Source organism: Lagopus muta, chromosome 19 (genome assembly GCF_023343835.1).
Source record: "Lagopus muta isolate bLagMut1 chromosome 19, bLagMut1 primary, whole genome shotgun sequence".
NCBI classification, from domain to species: domain Eukaryota; kingdom Metazoa; phylum Chordata; class Aves; order Galliformes; family Phasianidae; genus Lagopus; species Lagopus muta.
This window is the reverse complement of record NC_064451.1, coordinates 2692760-2712847: the sequence shown is the minus strand read 5'-3', so window position 1 is coordinate 2712847 and position 20088 is coordinate 2692760. Positions and strand designations below refer to the sequence as shown.

Below are 20088 nucleotides of genomic sequence, written 5' to 3'. Positions count from 1 at the left end.
GACTCTGTCTTTGGAGAAGCTGCAGCCCATGGCTTGGACTCTTTGCTGGCTAAAAAAACTGTCTGGATGGCCTGACCCAAAGTATTCTGGTGAATGGAGCTGCATCCAGCTGGTGTCTGGTTATGAGTGATGTTCCACAGGGTACTGTTGGTACTGAGTCCTGTCCTGTTTAGTATCTTTATTGATGACCTGAATGAGTGACTGAGTGCACCCAGTAAATTCGCAGATGACACCAAGTTGGGAGGAAGTGCCTGAGCACAAGAAGGCCCTACAGAGGGACCTGGACAGGGTGATTGATGGGTTGAGGCCAATAGGATGGAGTTCAACAAGACCAAGTGCCAGGTCCTGCACTTATGTCACAACAGCCCCACACATTGCTACAGGACTGGAGCAGAGTGACTGAAAAGTTGCATGGAGGAAAAGGATCTGAGACTGCTGATCAACAGCCAGCTGAACATGAGCCAGCAATCTGCCCAGGTGGTCAAGAAGGCCAATGGCATCCTGGCCAGTGTCAGTAATAGTGCAGCCAGCAGGACAGGGAGGGGATCATCCCTCTTACTGGTAGCACTGGTGATACCACACCTCAAGTGCTGCGTTCAGTGTTGGGCCCCTCACTACGAGAAAGACATTGAGGCCCTGGATGGAGAGTGTGCAGAAATGGACAACAGAGCTGTGAAGGGTCTGGAGCACAAGTGTGATGGAGAGTGGCTGTGGTAACTGGGATGGATCAGTCCAGGATGCTCTCTACAACTGCCTGAAAGGAGGTTGTAGCAAGGTGAGGTCAGCCTCATCTACCAGGTAATAGCAATAGGATGATAGGGAATGGCGTTAGGTCCATCAGGGGAGGTTCAGGTTGGATATTAGGGAAAACTTCTCAGAAAGAATGGTGAGGCCCTGGCACAGCTGCCCAGGGAGGTGGTGGAGTCACCATTTCTGCAGTTATTGAAGAAACATGGAGGTGTGGCACTGAATGACATGTTTTAGTGGGGATGTGTTGATGGTAGGACTTGACAATCTTAGAGGTCTTTCCCAACTTTTATGATTCTATGATCTCTGAATGCAGAGCTCTGGAGATCACGGTACTGGGATGGTACGGAGGAGAACAAGAGGTTGCTCTGTGCAACAGGAAGGCAGCGCTCCAGGCAGCGTACTGCACCGAACTAGAGCTGCACTGAGTATAAAATGAAACAAAATTTGCATAGCTCTCTTTTTCACGGAAAACCAGTAGCAGGGAGGGGGCACTGATCTTAGTAACCATTCACCTTCTGACATCAGAAACCTCCGATGCAACACACAAGACTGCTGTCGCGAAATCCCTGATCACGAACATGAAGCTGCTTCCCCTCCTCACAGCTGCGACCTGCTTCACGCCCCCAGCTCCCTCATTCTTTGTACCACAAGTGATGAAGTTTTTTTTCCAGATCACATGAGCCAGGATGAAGGGGAAAATCCTGCCAGGAACAGAGATGGGCTGCGACCTGAACCTGATCAAGGGGAGATACAGACCAGTACCCTGAGAGCTATATAAGAAGGTGCTTGGCACAAGAGCAAACACTTTTTCAGATGAAAGACTCCTATGAATCAGCCATGCATGTGAATGAAGGCACCGTTTCAAGGAGGCTTGGAGCCACTAACAAAACTTTTTTGTATTTCATCATCGCTACCCTTGTTGCATTGCTCGTCTTTGCGTTAGCCACCGTCATGGTCTTAGTTATCCGGAGGACGGTAAGCAATTCTCACTTCACTCATTATCTTTTTCTTTTCTTATTTATTTATCTTTCAAATATAAACTTCTACTAGTTTGATCTAGAATTATCCCACGGCTGGAAGGTCAGTTTCTGGCCCCTGTTATGAATGCACACAGGAATTAGGGGGAGAGAAAGGCAGAAAAAAAAGAGGGAGATGAAAGAATTTTCAAAAAACCAAATCCTTCCTCCATGGGTTAACTTCTAGCATGTGGTGTCTTCTCTGAGAATGGAATTGGAAAGCTCATAGTGCAAGAGTCAATCCACCTTCTGTCCAGCTGGATCGTAGAAGTGCAGTGGAGGTACATCAGTGCCTCAGTGTGTGATACCTGGTTTGTGTGTCGCCTCTGTTTATGGGTCTTCCTTGGAGACAGGAAAGAACTTTAAATGCCACATTAGAAATTTTATAGCTTTTACACATAAAATCTGAGTGCTGAAGGATCTCCACAAAGATTCAGAGAGAGAAAGCACCAGCATGGGGCTGCTGAAGGGAGCTGGCCATGGAAAACAAAATATGATCTCCCAGTGCAATATATTCTCTTACTAAATTGATCTTGTGCAATCTGTGTGTCCGTGTATGCACATTACCAAGAAATTAAGCCATTAAAGCTTGACTGATGCTTCTTTAAGTTGTATCAGTGAGGAGTCATTTACCTGAAATCAGTGCTCTTCCAAAAGGGAAGCAGTTTGTGCACAGTTACAATGAGACATGGGGGGTTTCAGGTGATAAATATTGGCATATTAAGGGAGATCTTTAAAATAACAGCTTGGATAATTACAGAATTGCCAGAGCTTTCCTATATAATTAGGCTTTCATTTGTGCTTATTATGAAAGTAAGCATTAAATTACCTCTCCATCAGGATAAATGCAGTTAGACCAGTTGCCAGAGGAACAATATTACTGAAAGAGTTGAGATTTTCATTTAAAAGAGTAATGACATTACTGCAGCTGCTTTGGAAACACAGCTTGGCTTAACGAGAAGGCAGGAAGCTGAGGGGTGAGAGAAACGTGAGAAACAGAGCTGCAGTTTTACAGTATGAGGGGAACTGGGCAGCAAAAACATAACTCGGTTCTTGTTCTTGGGGAACCAAGAGACCTTCAGTCCATAAGCAGCATAGAATCATTAAGGCTGGAATCATTAAGGCTGAATCAAGATCATCTGGTCATTCTCCGTCTATCTCCATCTTGAGTTGATAGACCAGGGAGTAAGTATGAGTTTCTGATCCTGTGTGAAAGGCTCCTCATGAATCACCAGGGCTTGCTCCAAAACCAATTGGCTCCTGGTGGCAACGGCAGTGTAAGGCTGGGCAGAATGCAGTCGTGGCTGGGCTGAGCATCCTGTAGCATTGACTCCAGCAGCTCCAGGGCTGGGGGTTGTGTGGTTATGGGAGTCCAGTTGCTGTAGGGAATAAACCATCACCAGTTGGCTTCATACCTCTGTATCTTCTCAAGAGAGGATCAACATTTTACGTGATCAACCCTTTAGGGTGATTTGGTTTTCTCTCCAGATGTCAGCTGGGTTCTACAAGTGGACCACAGGCACAGTGCTGGCCTGGGGACCCATGTCTTGGCTGCCCTGCATTAAGTGGAGGCATCTGGTGGCATGCAGAACACACAGCCCCCCAGCCCCGTTGCAGCGGCATGGAAGCTGTCTGCTCATCTTTCTTCACCTGTTTGATGAATTTGTGCTTGCCTAATTCAGGGTGAAGGAGGGTGTATTGAGAAGGGGAAAATCAAACTGTGTAGAAGCAAGGCTCTTCCCTCACCCAAAATCTAGGTGATCTGAGCAACAGAAATATATGTGAAAGACCAGAACAACAACAAAAGACAACCATTATTCCAAAGCTGTTTCTCTGAATCAGGTACAACACAGATTATTCATTTCCCTGCAATTTCCAGTGCCCCAAGAAGTTTTCTCTTAGATATTTTGTTTTCAAGAAAGGCATTGGTGTGCAGTATCAGACCTGGGAAGTGACATTTTTTTGGAACAACATTCAGAACTGAAGTCAGTTTAGTTCTCAGCTTTCATCTGCAGAAGCAGCTGGCTTTGGGCCATTCACTGATCTACATCTCTCAGAACTGACTTTGTTTTTCTCTCAGATGAGAACAGTTGCTGCAGAGAAGACCTTTGCCTGCATTTTCCTTCTCAATCCTGTTAGGAGGGCCCCAAAGCCCACACTTCTGCCTGCTGCAGCCCACTGCTCTTGTGTGAATATATATATATATATACACATCTATGTAGATCTCTCTCTATATATGCAGGGAGAATATGGATATAATACGAACTCTCTATCATAGAGTGGAAATCAGTGAAAGAGTATGGATGAAAATAATTATTAGGCACACAATCTTAATGAGATCTTACACTGCACTGCAAGCTATGCTGCATTGGACACCCAGCCCACGGGGTGCAGCTCTGTGAACGGATTTGGGGTGAAATGTGGGACAGCACATCACCGCTCTGCGTTTTGTCGCGGTCCTGTTTCCAACCTCCCAGCCACACGGGCTGTCCCACCGGAGCCTGCTGGCCCCCTCTGGCGGACAGCCCTGACAAAAAGGACAAAACTCCGGCAGTTGCTCGTGACAGCAGCTTCGCCGCTTGTTGTGGGCTGGGTTGGGCTCAGTGATCCCTGTGGGTCCCTTCGAGCTCAGGGTATTTTGTGATTCTATAACCAGCGTGTCTCAGCTTGGTAAAATTACTTGTAAATATCTAAGGGAAGGAAGAAAGAAATGACTTTCCTGTGCACTTTATTATTTTCTCTTTCTGTTGCCAAGTAAAGACCGAGATCCTTCATCATCAACACCCAGGCAGGGTGAATTTATTGTACTGAATTGTTCCTGAGCTGGGGTTATAGCATGTAACTTCCTTGAGCTCCAAGTGCGTGTCTTTCCACTCCATATTGCACCATTACAGCAATGTGCTGTTAGCAAACAGCAATGTTAAGTGGTATTTCAGAGAAAACTCTAAAGCTTTATTTGAATGCCTCGTCAATTGCCACCAAAATGAACTGCATTAGTATCTGCTGTTTTCAGCCACGGGGAAACTTTCCAGGTGAGGATGCAATACGTCAATTTGTTTTCATTCTTCTCCTGTTGCCCTGGCTACAAAGCAAGCTGTGAGCCACCAGCCCCATCCTGCATGTCTCTGAGGAAGGGCTGTTGGGCCAATGCCTCCTGACAACAACGTCTCCATCGCCATACCGAGCACTTGGCAGGCAGCAGAGGATTTGCTGCCTGATATCACTCAGCATGGGGATACAGCATCTCTCTGTCCCATGTATGAAGGCCTTTAATTCCTTGCAGAGTACAGAAATGCTCGTAGATTGCATTGGAAAGTAACATCTCCCCAAGCTTTGAGTGTGTGTGACAGAGACAGCCCTATAGGAGGGCCCAGGACATGAGCAGAGAGGATCCAGCAGTTCTCCTGTGCAGTACTGTCAGTCAGAACTGCTCCCAGCCCAACATCTGATGAGACGTACATAGGGGAACCAGGAGATTTTTGGAGGGAGGACGTTGTGCAGAGGACCAAGAGGCCTGTAAATGCCAAATTTGCCAAACTACAGATCTAGGTTGCTGTTCAGCTCCTAACCCAGCAGCCTTCCCGCATTCCTTGGGAAGATCACCTGGAGAAAGTCTTTGGCTCAGCAACAGATAACGGTTCCCTGGTCTTACATAAGTGTGAGAAGAGAAAACAGGCAAACAAATATGAGATGCCCAAATCACAAAGCAGCTACACAATCTGTATCTGTGGTGCACAGTGTTTTGCTGTTAGACCAAATGGTAACATTGCTTTGCCTGGAGCAGACATGGCTCTGCACTTCAACTATGGTTAGGCCAAAGTCTAATTAAATGTATTCTTCAATATCTAAGGCCATAAGATTAAGTATCAGAAATGGTCACAGCACGGCTTATCTCACTGTTCAAATGTCTTCTTTCTCCTTGTACCATACCTTATACTTACACTTAGAAATAAAGTACTCATGTTTTAAGTCCCTTGAGATCTCCAGCACACCGTGGATGAAGCTGTTTCCCATCTATGCAGTCTGCCTCATTTCTGCCAGGAGAAACAGAAACAGAACAGAAAAAAAGCAGGACCACAGATGAACCCCACTGGCTCTGATGGGTGTCCAGTCCCACTCTGTCCTTCTCCAAGGTTTCAAAGCCACATTGGAGCTTTCAGGACTTCTGCTTCCAAAACAACACAAACAAAAGCCGCACATTAGAGAATTACTATGTCAGAAAAACAGATTTCTATAGACTGTGACAAAGAATGAGTGAGGAAGGAGTTTTTCAAGAACAGTGGAGATGTGGCCCTGAGGGACATGGTCAGTGGGCATGGTGGGATGGGTTGATGGTTGGACTTGATGTCCAACCTAGAGATTTTTTCCAGCCTTAATGATTCTGTGATTCTAATTTGGCCAAGCACAGAGAGCTTGCTGGAGAGCTGTGCTTCTCAGCAGTCCCTGCCCCGTGATGCTCCATTGGAGCCGTGTGCTCTGTAACACCTGGTGCTAGCTCTGCATTGCCTTTCAGTAATGCAATGGAAACTTGTAGATCCAACAGTAAATCAGTGATCTGCTTGAACACAGAAGTGCTCTGCTCCCAGAATAACCAACCGCTCTCCCACATCTCTTCCAGGCAGCTGATCCTGCCACAGAGGGCAGCACAGAACAGATCCGCAAAGGTAAGAAACCTAACCTGACAGTCTGTGCAACTCATTCCATCTGTAATGATATATTGCCCAGGATCATGAGCAAGGCAACTGTGCCCACTGCACATGAAGGCATTTCTTGGTGAAAAGCCAAGGCACTGGAAAAAAGGAAGGAAAAAAGAAAACAAGATTGTGAGTTACTCAGTAGCTCAGGAAAGCAGGGCATGGCTGAGGAAGGCACAACCATTTCTGAATCTGCCGTCAGGTGTCTTTGCTGGCTCTTGCACATGTGGGTGTGATGTCCCCATGTGTACAAGGACATACTTCAAAAAGCAGGACCTCCTCTTGAACTCCTCTGGTCTGTCTCCCACAGAGACAGTTACGTATTTCTTACCCATTTGAGGGGAAAAGGAAAGAGGGAAGGGGTAGATCTAATAGAGGAAAGTGCAGAAATGCAGCAAAAGGCAAGGAGCAGGAATTTAAACAGGCAAAGCATGAACATGGGGAGCCCAAAATAGGAGAAAGCTTTCTAACCAGACAGCAGAGACAGCGTGCCCAGATTCTGCTTTTTCCCCAGTGTAAATCAGAGCAGCTCTATTTGTTTCATTGCCATTTCCTTCTTGGTTCCACGGCCCTTGGCACTCAGCATTCTGAGTTCTTGCTAAGACGATTCCTAGTTGGTGCTGGAGGATAGGAGACAGCATCACCTCCCACTCTACAGATGGGAAAACGGAAGCACAGGAAACTGAAATTCAAGGCCTAGAAAACCCTTGTCACATAACCATCTTTTTCTCCACCTCCATTTTTGCACACAGGTGACATAGTGCTGAATTTAGGCAACGTACACTCAAACTGGGGGAAGTTTTGAATCCAGGGCTCTTCTGCGTTGAGCTTTCCTCATACCACACAAAACTGTCCCTGCACATCACACTGCCCTTTCAGGGAACTTCTCAGCAGCCTCACCATCATCTGTTGTGTATTAAAAGTCCAGTTGAACCAAAGCGGTTTTCTTTTCCCATTAAGGTGCCCACAAAATGCTGCTCTAGTAGCTGTATCCCACCACCAGCTGGAAAGAGGCAGTGAAAGCCATGGAGTGGTGGCCAGGGACTCGCAGAGGAGGGACAGGAGCCACCTCCTAGGTTGGTGTTAATGTGAAACAAAGCTCAAGTGACACTGGCATTCCCAGAGTAGAAAGAAGTCTCACTTGTCCAGAAAAGCATCTCAGTATGTAAATACATATTTCCAAATCTCACAGTCTACATCAACTGCTCCTTCTCCCCATCGGCGCAGCAGGAGCCTGTTCTCTCCAGGAATTTACAAGGTGTTGTTTCATTAGGCAAAACCGTTTGGCCTTTGGGTCAATATCAATGGCAGGCTCCCCGTGGCTCTGAATTCTGCTGCCGAATCTGAGATTAGCATAAAGACAAAGGAGGGGATGACAAAGAAATGCCACAGGGCAGGAAGGGCTGCTGGAAGCTGTCTGCAATGGGTGCAGGTGCTCTATCAGCCTATCAGGTTCTGTTGCACAGCTCTGGCAGGGTAATGGAGCGTTAAAGTGTGAGCAAATTACAATGGTCTTTTATTTTTCTCTTAAAATGCATAAAGCAGAGCTAATTGATTAATAGATCCCAGCGGGTAATTTACAGCAGGGAGCTCTGCCAGGCAGCCTTTGCTGACTCCTAAGCAGGAACTGTGAGGCCCCATCCAGCAGCTGCAGAGCAGCAAATTGGGACTCCACACTGCAGGGACTGTGCTGGGGATTTGTTTGCTGCTATCTCTGTGCCTTGAGCAGCCCCAGTGTTGACAGTGTAATTTGGTTCACAACGGGACATGAAGCCCTGTGTTGAAAAGTGGCCAAGGTTGGGTGCTGAGCCTTACTCCAAGCCATCTGATGGGCAAGGTGAGGGTGTCTGCTTGTGCACAGCATCTCAGAGATGCTCACAGGGATGCGGAACCATCAGAGTGCTGATGGTGGATGATGGTGCCATGCTGGCAGACTGAAGGGGAACTGAAGGCAGACAAGGGGGAATGGTTTTAAACTAAGACAGAGGAGGCTTAGGTTGGATATTAGGAGGAAGTTTTTCACACAGAGGGTGGTGAGGCACTGGCACAGGTTGCCCAAGGAGGCTGTGGATGCCCCATTCCTGCAGGCATTCAAGGCAAGGCCGGATGTGGCTCTGGGCAGCCTGGGCTGCTGGTTGGTGACCTGCACACAGCAGGGGGTTGGAGCTGGATGAGCATTGTGCTCCTTTGCAACCCAGGCCATTCTATGATTCTATGACTGCATTGCCACGCAAAGGGACAGTGCTCCAGAGAACCAGGCACAGCCTCTTCCCAAATGAATTCTGTAATCCCAAAACAGGAAAAACACTGACTGCATTAAGGTTTCCAATGAGATCACACTCTATTCTTAGCTATACACCGGTGGGCACTAAGGCTGACTTTCAGAAGGTCTGTGTTCCTGACTCAGCTGTCAGCCCTCTATGGATGGGTTTGCAGCAACCTGCAAGCAGTAGCTGAGATGCAACGTCAGCTAATTAAGTGTTGGTGTGAAGATATGATAGCAACTTCCTGCAAACCTGTGTCATTGTTGGTGGAGTGCCTGAGCAACAGGGGAAAGGAATTAAAGCTGTCACAAAGTGAATGTTTGTGACTTATTCTTTCTGTGGAAATATTTCTCTCTGGAAACTCATCTACGTTTCATAAACACGGAATCACGTATTAAAAGGTGCCAGAAGGAAATTATTGACAGATTAATTTTATAGAGGAAAATACAAAGAGAAATGTGGAATCATAGAGTCATTAAGGTTGGAAAAGACCTCTCTGGTCGTCAAGTCCAACCCCAACCCATCCTCCACCATGCCCACTGACCATGGCCCTCAGTGCCATATCCCCATGGTTCTGGACTGACTTTCAACCTCTGAAAATATTCTCTTCCATCCTGGAATTGTCCAGTGCAAACCACTGAAATCACGGGGTGTTACTGATCCCAGGGCAGTGAGCACTCCAGAAATGGGCACCTCACATTTAGAGCATGCAGGTTTTAGCTTTATCAGCTTCAGGACGTGTGTGTTGTGAAGTCTGTAAGGGTCTGCTTGGTCTCAGCAAGATCAGGGCTCTTAAGCTGTGTTTCTCATTTTCATCCTCCTGAGCAAACATCCAGGGGAAACTACACCTCCAGTGGTGCCAGTTAGTCAAAATTAGGGCTTGTTTAATTAATAATGAGCTGATCAGTATTGCTAAAAAGTGCTGAGCCCTGACCTGAGCACAGCACCTTGCACTTGGCCGTGTTGAACCTCATTAGTGTCACATGGGCCCACTTTTCAAGCTGTCCAGGTCCTTCTGGATGGCATCCCTTCTTTCTATTACACCAACTGCACCGCTCAGCTTGGTGTCATCAGCAAGCTCACTGAGGGTGTACTTGATCCACTGTCTGTGTCACTGATAAAGATGTTGAAGAGCAATGGTCCCAAGATGGAACCCTGGGGGACACCTGGGCACGGAGCCATTGACCACAGCCCTCTGGCTATGACCATCCAACCAACTCTTTATCCACTGAACAGACCAGCCTTCAAATCCATACCTCTCCAGTTTAGAGATAAGAATGTGATGTGGGACCATTTCAAAGGTCTTGCAGAAATCCAGGTAGATGACATCAGTTAATCTTCCTTTGTCTAATGATGCCATCACTCTATCATAGAAGGCCAACAGACTGGTCAGGTACTAGATGAATATATATATATATATATATATACATATATGAAGAGCTCATGAAATTAGGGAAGAGATGTTTCTGAAGTTTCTGTTTTTGGAGATGAGGAGGATCCTCAAAAACACCATCTGTGGGGCTTTTGCTGCTGGGTTAGCAGGCTCTGAGTAGATGATTTGTTTTTTCATGCCACTTCCAGCTCCTCATTTCACTGTCCTGAATCTATATCCACCTCACAAGTGGGGAAATTGAGGCAGCAAGCAGTGAGGAGAGTACCCAGTTGGATCCTCTTCTCCTTGGACCTGTCTGGCAGCAGGTCCAGCCCTGTCCTGGAGCATCCAGGTTCCTCCTGGCCAGCAGACACAGCCTGCTGCTTCAACACAAACATTTTGCACTGTGGGTGGAAGTTGTGGAGGTGTCAGTGGGGCAGCAGCACTATCAAACAGGAGTGGTGGAGGAGAGCTGTGTTATGGGCACACCAGCCTGTCCCTTTCCCTGTGGGCTGCCCACTGTGGATGCTCAGCCTATGGTAAAGGGCCTCAGGAAGGCAAAAGTGAATTATCTCCCAATAGTTCCTTTAGGATAAAATAGCCCAGATGATAACTTCCTTTAAGGCTCCTTCTTTATCAGCAGGTTTCCTTCAAGCAGTCTGATGGTGGATGTGCAACCAGTGGGGCTTTTTGGTGCTTAGACCCCGCTGAGGCTTTGCTTTTCCCCCCTTCTGACCTCATTTATAAGCAGATATAATCCTATTGACTTCAGCGGGATCACTTCTGATTTACACTCCTACCAGTGCAGAGCCAATTAGGCGATGTGATTGAACACATCCATCGATCAGTCCTGCAGCTCTGGCAATTTCAGTCTCCGCTGGCTTGTGCTGAAATGATTTGGATAAAAGGAGTAACTTGAGAAATAAAACTAGAAAATGGCTATAAGCTGCCTCAGCAGAGCGAGGACAGGAAATGTCTCTGTACCTTTTTTTTTCCCATAACTTGCCTTCTCAGAAACACAGCTGATGTCACCAAATAAACGCTTCAAACACACACATATCAAACTTGCTGACATCAACGAACGTAAGTGCAGCTTTCAAAGTGTGAAGTGCAGCCACATCAGTGACTGTTGTTGTGAAGAGATGCAGGGAAAACCTTGCAGCAGCTGAGGGCTGGAGGGGCTCCATGCAGCACCAGCTGTGTGTGTGTGTGGGCACAGGGCTGTTCTCACCTGGCAGAAGCTGCAAGGCTGCAGCTTGCACAGTCTGCTTGAGCAGCAGGGGGTCTTCTGCTTTACAGAGTAAAGCCCCCACATGGCACCACATTTCTGTATAAATGTTGTCTTTGTATGAAGGATATCAGTAATGCAAGTGGCTGTGCATTTCCAGTGGCTCTTGTTACCTTTGCTGCTCTTGTTGCTTGAAATAAGGACTATAAGGGCTTTTTCTTCTATCCTGCTCCACATCTCTGTACACTAACACACTATATTGATATGACTGTCATCAGGAAAGCCAGCTTTGGTTTTTTCTCTGGGGATTTCCAGCACAGCTAAGGGAGTTTGAGACACGACTTACTCACTGTTGGAAGGCAGGGAGCACCTGCTCCCCTAAAACTGCTGCAGCTGATGGGAGCAGAGGAAAGTTACTGTTCTTTCAAGACATGCACAGACTGCTTTTCCAACAGAATGAGTGAAAAGGGTGCACTGCTTCAAAACACCAACCAGTGGGATTTTGAGGGACCTGCTTCTCCCTGATTTCTCCATCTTCCTGACCAAACGCCTCTTAAAATCAGGCCAAGCAGACATTGCAAGGGTCTGAAGTTCTTTCTTGTACCTTTAGTTTCAGGAATGAACATTGAGATTCTCTGCTCACTTTGGATTTAGTAGACTCCCACTATGCCTTAGGTGAGGAACAAGAAATATGTCACCCCGTGCCGTGCCATAGCATCACAATGTAGTAGAGTTCAGCAGGGTGTGTTAATTGCTCCTTCAGGAGCCCCTGGAGGTTGGGGGACTCATTACCAACTAAGTGTCAGGAAAATGATTTGTGTACCCTGAGATAGGAGTTTATAATTTGGCAGGATGCTGCTGAAATTCCTTCATGCTTCATTCCTTCCCAGTCCCCCATCTGAACTGCTACGACATCCCTTCCCCGGCTACAGGAGGGCCAGGAGATGTGAAGAGGGAGAGATCAATGCAGTGAGAAATAACCATCCACCTGCGTGGTTGCACTGAGGGAGATGCTCTCTGCTGTCCTGAATATACAACTTGTCCCTGTGTCCTTATGCACGTGAGCTGTGGAGGACTGCATACAAACAGAGAATAAAGGAGGAATAATCAGTGCCTTTCAGTGAATGTTCGGTATGATAAGAGGAGGAAAGGCTTAGGGAAAGCAGATGGGCACATGAGGCACTGCACAGGTTGCACAGAGAGCTGGTGGTGCCCCGTCCCTGCAGACAGCCAAGGTCAGGCTGTTGGGGCTCTGAGCACTGCTGGAGCGCTGTGGGTGTCCCTGTGCACTGCAGGGAGTGGGACCTGATGGCCTTTAAGGTCCCTTCCAACTCAAACGATTCTGACTCTGTACGGCTGGAAGAGAGGTGAAACGGGGAAGGAAGTTGAGGAGTGCAGGGTCAGGGATGCAGAGCCGGGATGCGGGGAGGGGATGAGGAACGGAGGTGCAGAGCCGGGATGCAGAGCCGGGCGCGGCCGTGGGAGGGAGCCGTCACCGCGCGGCCGCCGCTCTCGGGCTCTGTGCGACGGGGCAGCCCCGGTTCCGCCCCGGTTCCGCCCCGGTTCCGCCCTGCCCCGGGACCGCCCTGCAGTTCCTCCTGCCGCGAGCCGAGCAGCGGGGCTGCGCTGGCCGGGCGTCATTTGAGGCAGCGTTCAGATCCAAAGGTCGCACCGGAATCCTGCTGGAACCCACATTGTAACGGAGGGGGTGGAGTACCCTAAAAGCCATTTTAAGATGCAAGTTTTACTGAACTGAGAGCATTACGGTGGTATGGAATCAGCGTGCAGGTCAGGTATTGCCAGTCAAGCAGAAGGAAACAGCTTTCAGGGCTATGTGGGCTGCTGCTTGTTGCTTTGGATCTTCCACTGGGCAGTTGTGAGGAATCATAGAATGGCTTAGATTGGAAGGGACCTTAAAGATCATCCAGGTCCAGACACAAGAGGATGGGTGAAGAGTGACATTCCCAGGCCAATCAGTGCCCAGGAGAATAGAACAGTCTCACATCATCAGCCTAGGTGGAAATAAACAGCTCTGGTGATAGCATAGAGCAGCATCCTCTGCATTGAAGCTGAGTTTGGCTGCTCGGCTCATCCATCATCCCAGGGAGCTCAGATCAGTGGGCACAGCACAAGCAAGCTGTCAGGGAGCACAAGGAAGAGCTCCTAAAGGATTTCATCCCTTCCCTTCCCTTCCCTTCCCTTCCCTTCCCTTCCCTTCCCTTCCCTTCCCTTCCCTTCCCTTCCCTTCCCTTCCCTTCCCTTCCCTTCCCTTCCCTTCCCTTCCCTTCCCTTCCCTTCCCTTCCATCCCACCCCATCCCTTGGTGTTTACCCAGCCTGGTGGTACTGAATGTAGTGCCAGACTTTGACTTTTTGACAGCACAAAGAAATCAGGAGTGCTCACCTACTGTGATGTTTCCTTCAGGGAACACCTCTGAAGACTACTTAAGAATCCTACAGAATGTCCCAGCCAAGGGAGCTGCTGCGTACATGAGAGGTCAGTGGGAGCTGTATCCAATCACGTAAACATTTTCTTTAACTTCAAAAGAGACAGTAAATAATTAGATACCTTCCCCACACAAACGTGCAAATACATATCTCCATTATTCCCCCTAAATACCTCAGAAGGCCATTTCCCACTGCACCTCCCTGTCTTGGGTTTCCCAAGGGGCTGCACAATCCCTGGGACCTTTCAGCACCCCAATGCACCCATGAGTGCCCAGCCACCCACTGGGGCCCTCTCCAAGAGTCTCCATAGGGAAAACCACAGAGCACGTGTCTCCATTTACCACAAATACACATCCATAAAACTGAATCTAGGCCACCAGAGCTCATCGGCTCACTTCACAATGTCCTTGCTTTTCTTTCTAGTGTCAAATTCAGTGAACAGCTCGAAGCTGAGCTTGGCTGGGAAGGGTATATGTGACAACATCCAGTGCAAGAGCGAGGAGCTGGTGATCCGTGCAGAGGGCCTCTATCTGATCTACTGCCACCTCAACCTCCGCTTTGCCAACTGTTCCCACAGCCCCACAGACCTCAAGATAGAGCTCCTCGTCAACGACGAAGTCAACAGGCAGACGTTATCCACGTGGTGTGCATCAGACTCGTGCCAAGAAAAGAATTTTAAGACCTTGTTCCAGCTCCATTTGACGTACTTGAACGTGGAGGACCGGATATCAGTAACACTCAGCCATCCTAAATTCCTGAATGAAATTCACCTTCCCAACGATAATGTGCTCGGGGTCTTGAGGTACAGCGATGAGATGTGAGGAGCTCTCTGACTCCCCACTGCTGCACAGACTTTCTCTGTCTTCCTCTGATGACGGCAGCCTGCTTTTACTAGGCTACACCTTGTTTTACATTTCCTGTCTTACCTCATCGCTAGGGTAAATGAGGAACTTTGTGTCCCAGAACGAAATCTTAAAACACTGCAATGCACACCTGGCAGACGTCAGGTTGCTCTGGTTTGGTGGCGGTAGGGTTGCTGTTGGACAGCAGGTCCAGCAGCACAGATGTGGCAGCGGGTCCTCCAAGCAGTGCAGTGCAAACACAGCCCGAAATGCAACCAGATTATGGGAAGAGCACACGTTACAAGACTTCTTGACTAAAGCACTGCTGGCAGATTGCCTGTGCTCGGGAGATGGGGAAATCCTTTTGATCTGAATTTTATGGAATGGTATTTTGACACGGTTGTTCCAAACAACCTAACAACCAACGCTTGTAATTAAGGCTTTCCTTTCAACTGGAGCATGCAACCACAACTCTGCAGTGAGTTTATGGGTAGATCATACTAAAGGACAGAGGAAATTGCTCACTCCCAGGCTGGTAGCTAAAACTCTGGGACAGAGTGTAGGAGAGTGGGGACTCACCAAACATTTCTGTGCTGCATTCTGCTACAAACTTTATGCAGTTTAGTTCCAAGTGTTTTCCTTTTCACTATTTATCCATCTTCTCTATTTAAAATTAAGCTCTTCGGGGCATGAGCCTTTGTATATGCACCATGTTCAGCCTCTGTTCTCACCTGGAACTTCTAGGCCTTTCCATAATTAAAAAATGATCTTCTTGTGCCACGTGACAAAGGAGTTTGTTATGATACTTTTCCCCCAAATTGTGCCCTGCCTGTCTGGCAGTTCCCTGAGTGACACAACAGCACAGTGCTGTGTGAACGCATCCCAGCATCTGAACTGTTGGAAAATCCAGGATTTAGATCTGAGATTCCAACTTTCCAAGGATGATTTCAGAGCTCAGCTACGAGCTGCAGCGTTCAGATTTCATTTGATCTTCTTTGAGTTATGAGGTAGTGAATGATGGAAGCAACGTCAGGCCCTCGTACTCCGTGAATTTCAGTAACACAGGATTTTATGGAAAATCTGATTCTCACCATGAGAGAATGTAGGAAAAAGTTGCCAAGGATCCAGGCTTTCCTCTTCTCCCTTCATCACCGGGGTTGTGCTGCGGCCAGTTGTTGTTGGCATTCAGCTTTTTCCCTTGGGGGCTGTTTATGCTTCCTTTCACATGACTAAGACTGGGTGAACTGTTCACACCAAAATGTTTAGTCATGGATTTAGCTTAGAAATGAGTTTCTGGCTTCCAAAACTCCGGAAATCTTTTATTGTTCAGACTTATCTGATGATCAGTTTGTGTGAGCATATGCTTCTCATGGAAGTAATTTTTTACTTGTGATATTTCCTGCTACATTCTTGGGGGTTCAATCCATGAACCAGGTGATTTCAAAACGCGACAAACCTTTCAAAGGGTCAGGAATAGCCAGGCTGACTCACTGCTATGGATATCTACTTTCTGTTTTGATAAACATTGACGAAAACAAAAATTCCTTCTGCTGTTAATGACCAAAGAAAAAAGAAAATGAAATTCGTTTTCTTTTTTTCTTTCCACATTAAAGAAACTTAAAAGAATCCCCTTGACATCTTCGTGTCATTGTCACCTCCATTGCCATCACCTCACCCCTCTGGACCCCATCAATCTTTCCCACCTTGGAACACGGTTTTTAACTTCTATCTGCCACAGCCTTGATGAGTACCACCAATGTCCAGAGAAGTGTCAGCAGGACTGACAGTTAGGAGCTATAGCTCCTGAATATTGAGAAGGCAACTAATGAATGAAAATACGTGTTTACTCCCTCCACTCCCACCTTTTTTTCCCTAAGTGCTTGGAATTGAAAGAGGAAGCCCATTATTTGAAAAAAACTAAAGGAGCTCTCTTCATAGGATCATTTTATTCTATTACTTTGCCAGATGGAGAAAATCCTGACAAAGCAGCACTAAGCTTCTCAGCCCGTGGCTTTTTAATACCGAGGGATAAAACTATTTGGCCTCTACTCCATTGCCTCTGAGAACTAAGAATAAATTAGAGCCATAAAGAGGGCTCATTAATAGAGTGTAATTTTGCCATTGGTTGTAAAACTGTTAGATGGCTCTCAACTGAAGCGAGGCCCTGAGCCAAGCAGCAGCCTCCTTGCTTTCTGGCATTCTCTAAGTCACTTCACTCTTTTATCACGTTTCCTTCTCTGATTTCCCAGTTCTTTGGGGCAGTTTATTTTTGACAACAACTCTCTGCTAAAAAAGTAAATCCAGGCTGATTCCTTGCACAGTGCCACGGCTCTTCAGCAGAATCCATGGCAACGCTTTGGGAAAGGACCCGGTCCCGTGGTCTCAGCTTCCCACTGGCTCTGCTCACCCCAACCTGCAATTCCCTGAGCCCTGGATGCTCCAAGGAGTGGACAGTGACAGTGCTAAAGTGACAGATAAAACATGAAAATTCCTCCCCCAGTTGTGAGATTGGCAAATGTGCTGCTTTATGTGTGTGTGATTTATTGCTAAGTTGACCAGGGAGGAAGCAGCAGCATCTCACCCTTCTCAGAAGGGATCACACTCTTGAACTGTGTTTTGCTTGAAGAAGTGTCTGCAGGCATTGATATATGCCATTATTTGTGACCCTGGTTGACAGAAAAAAACGAAAGTGTATTACTGGCTTAATTCTAGCTGTTGTTAAGTACCATAAGAAATTTTAGTAGGAAACAGAAGTCAAGCCAGTGCAATTCACTTCCATCCAAGCTCAACCAAGGGCCAGCAAATCAAAGTCAAATCAAGTTTGATACCAGAGATTGCAGAGTTGGAGCTGAACTTCCCTGAAGCTGCGAGGCTTTTGAGTCCAGGCTGGACTGCACTTCAGAAGGCTCAGCGACACCCCCTGTGGAATTGACCTGAACTCAGACTTCTCAGAGCTCTTATCTGAAAATGGCTTATCTGACAAGCATTCGTTTGCGAGGCTGCGTGAGCGCCTACAGAGGACACGGAGATTTGCATTTGCTTGGCTGATGGTTTTGTTTCATTTTATGTTCTTCCGCATTTCCCAGACGGAGGAAATTGCAGTCACTGAGAGAGGAATCCATCGCTGTGCTGTAAGCCGACCCAGGGGCTGCGTGCTACCCCAGAATGAGCGCTCCTCTCCTGAAGATCCCACCTGGATCCACACCACTGACCTTCAGCCATGCGCCCACCTGGTTCTGTGTTCCTCTTACACACACAGATTCCTCTTGAGGAGCCTCAGCTGTTGCTCTTAAGTGAATCTGCTCTTTTTCAGAATGTTCGTCTTCATTGTTCAATATTAGGAGCAATTTATTTTCAAGCACTCTATCCCAAGGTTAAAGGGAGAAAGGGGCTAATTGGCATAAATAACCACTTAAAAAGCAAAGTTAGTGAGGAGCCTCACTAACTTTTGGGGACCTCTGGATGATGCATTTCCTGAAAGTGGAAGTGATGCAGCATGTGGTGTTGGGTGTGAGGAGCAAGGGAAAGCCTCAAAGCAAAGGCAGCTTCTGTAGGAGGAAGAGCTGTAGAAAGCAAATTCTGACAAGCAACCCCTGTGACAGCATGGGTTGCACTCTGTGACCTCAAAACCCCTTTTCGTGGTGACTGTAGGACTACTAGAAGAAAACATGATAAACTGTGAGGAAGCAGAGTCTTGGAAAAGTGTTTTGGCTGAGTCTGTTCAGCAGCAGAGCCCCCACCCAGATGAGCTCATGTTTAAAAATCCCCAATGTCCGTTCTCAAAACAGATTCGAGGAGCTTGAAGGTTTGGGGTGGGTGAGAGTAGAGACCGAAGCAGAATGGCACAGCATGTTCTGAAGTTCAGATGGCTTCAAGGAGAGTGAAAGCCCAGAGCTCCTGGCACACAGTTCCTGCCATGGGGCCAGAGAGCCTTCATCCCCTCTGCACTCAGCATTGCCTCTGGGCTGCAAGGGCTGCTCACAGGCAGCTGCTACCCTCCTCTGTTGCAAGATGAGGATGATGTACACCATGAGTAAAACCATCATGTTTTCCTGAGATGCCATATCCTGCAGGTATTAGCACACCATTTCCCTTCAACTACATCCACAGTATCTAAATTTAGGATTACCATTTCCCTGTACAGCCGGCTTGAAGCAAGAACTTTCAGGAGGTGAGTCACAGCACCCAATTTGGCAGCCTATGTTAAACACTGTCAGCTGGTGACTGAGTCTGCACTGAGTCCACTGAGCCCCGGCACTCATCAGCTCCAGTCAAGACAACAGAATTCAGAGATTGTTTAATCTGGGGCCTGATCACTTATGGGCACTTTCTACAGCTTCCTATTGAGTGCATTGAGGCTGTGAGACTCCTGGAAAGCCCATGGCTCTCCAGCAGAGGACAACTGTACAAACACCAACGCCAACTGGGAAAGCTGTTGGATGTATGCATGCAAAGAAGCCTTTCCCACTTGGGTCGTTTCGTTCCCAGCACTGAATATTGCTTGGACCCATGCAGAACTGATAGGAGGAGAACAACATCTTGTAATTAAGCACCAATTCAGTACTAAGAATTCACAAGGAAATTTTTATTAGTTTGTTGTTTTTTTTTTCCACTCAGTTTTATGAATCTCCCTGTTTTGTTTTGTTTGTTTGTTTGTTTGTTTTATTCTGCTTCTTCTTCTTTGCTTCTATTTGTCATTCTTATAAAAAAAACAAATGGAGAAGAAGGAATATAAAGGAGAAAAAAAGAAAAGAAACCACAGAAATGTGAAGAATCTGTATAAAATCCAGTTTGAAGGGCCAAATGAGCTCTACTGATGCTCTGATGCCAAGGAAGTGAGTGAGCTTTGACACAAGCAACCGTCTGAAAAGGAGTATTTCTAAAGCTTATGCTCAAGAGGAAGAATAGGTTTCATGTTTAAAAAAGAGAACATGTGATTTGTTTATACTTTATATGAATGTAATTTCAGGGGCTTCAGCTGAGTTCCTCAAGCTTGACAGTGGTAGAAGAGCAGAACTTCTGCCTTTGGCAAGCAGATAGTGTGCAGAATATCAGAACCTTTATATGTAAAGGGTACTTTTTCATATATAAGCCTGTGTTGTGAGACAGTGCGTTGGGGGCTTTAGCAATAGACACATGTCAACGTAATTGTATTGTGTCGAATAAAAAAGTTTTGTTAATTATTCCAGTTTAAATATGGAGGTGGGGGTGGGGAGGCAGTGTTTTCCTGAATAAACACATTCTGATTCATAACACAGTGAAATGTCTCTTTAATCAAACACATCTGTGTGAAAAACAACCAAACGTCGCCCAGTGCTCTGGGTGTTAAAGGGGTGATGGAGGCAGATGAGGCTGCCGCAAACGTTGGAATTCTGAGCTGCAAATTGCTGAGCACTCATCAGGGGATGCTGCCCTTCTAGCAGGTGTTGAGGTGCAGCCAAGAGGCCCTAAAACCACACGGCCACATAAATGCCTC

General features: G+C 47.0%; 1 protein-coding gene across 1 annotated transcript; it reads left to right on the top strand.

Moving 5' to 3' along the window:
* Positions 1-1253: 1253 nt before the first annotated feature.
* On the top strand, positions 1254-19814 carry TNFSF8 (TNF superfamily member 8). Its single transcript, XM_048966284.1, has 4 exons — positions 1254-1725; positions 6385-6430; positions 13748-13819; positions 14194-19814. Exons 1-4 carry the CDS (start codon positions 1564-1566, stop codon positions 14589-14591), a joined length of 678 nt encoding a protein of 225 aa, XP_048822241.1. The 5' UTR covers positions 1254-1563; the 3' UTR covers positions 14592-19814.
* The last annotated feature ends 274 nt before the right edge of the window (positions 19815-20088 follow it).

What these genes read in the sequence shown, in the direction of transcription:
- TNFSF8 (XM_048966284.1), top strand. Translation starts at nt 1,564, where the DNA reads ATGAAAGACTCCTATGAATCAGCCATGCATGTGAATGAAGGCACCGTT. An exon ending in TCTTAGTTATCCGGAGGACG is followed by an intron (nt 1,726 to 6,384) that starts GTAAGCAATTCT and finishes CATCTCTTCCAG; the next exon opens with GCAGCTGATCCTGCCACAGA. An exon ending in CACAGAACAGATCCGCAAAG is followed by an intron (nt 6,431 to 13,747) that starts GTAAGAAACCTA and finishes TGTTTCCTTCAG; the next exon opens with GGAACACCTCTGAAGACTAC.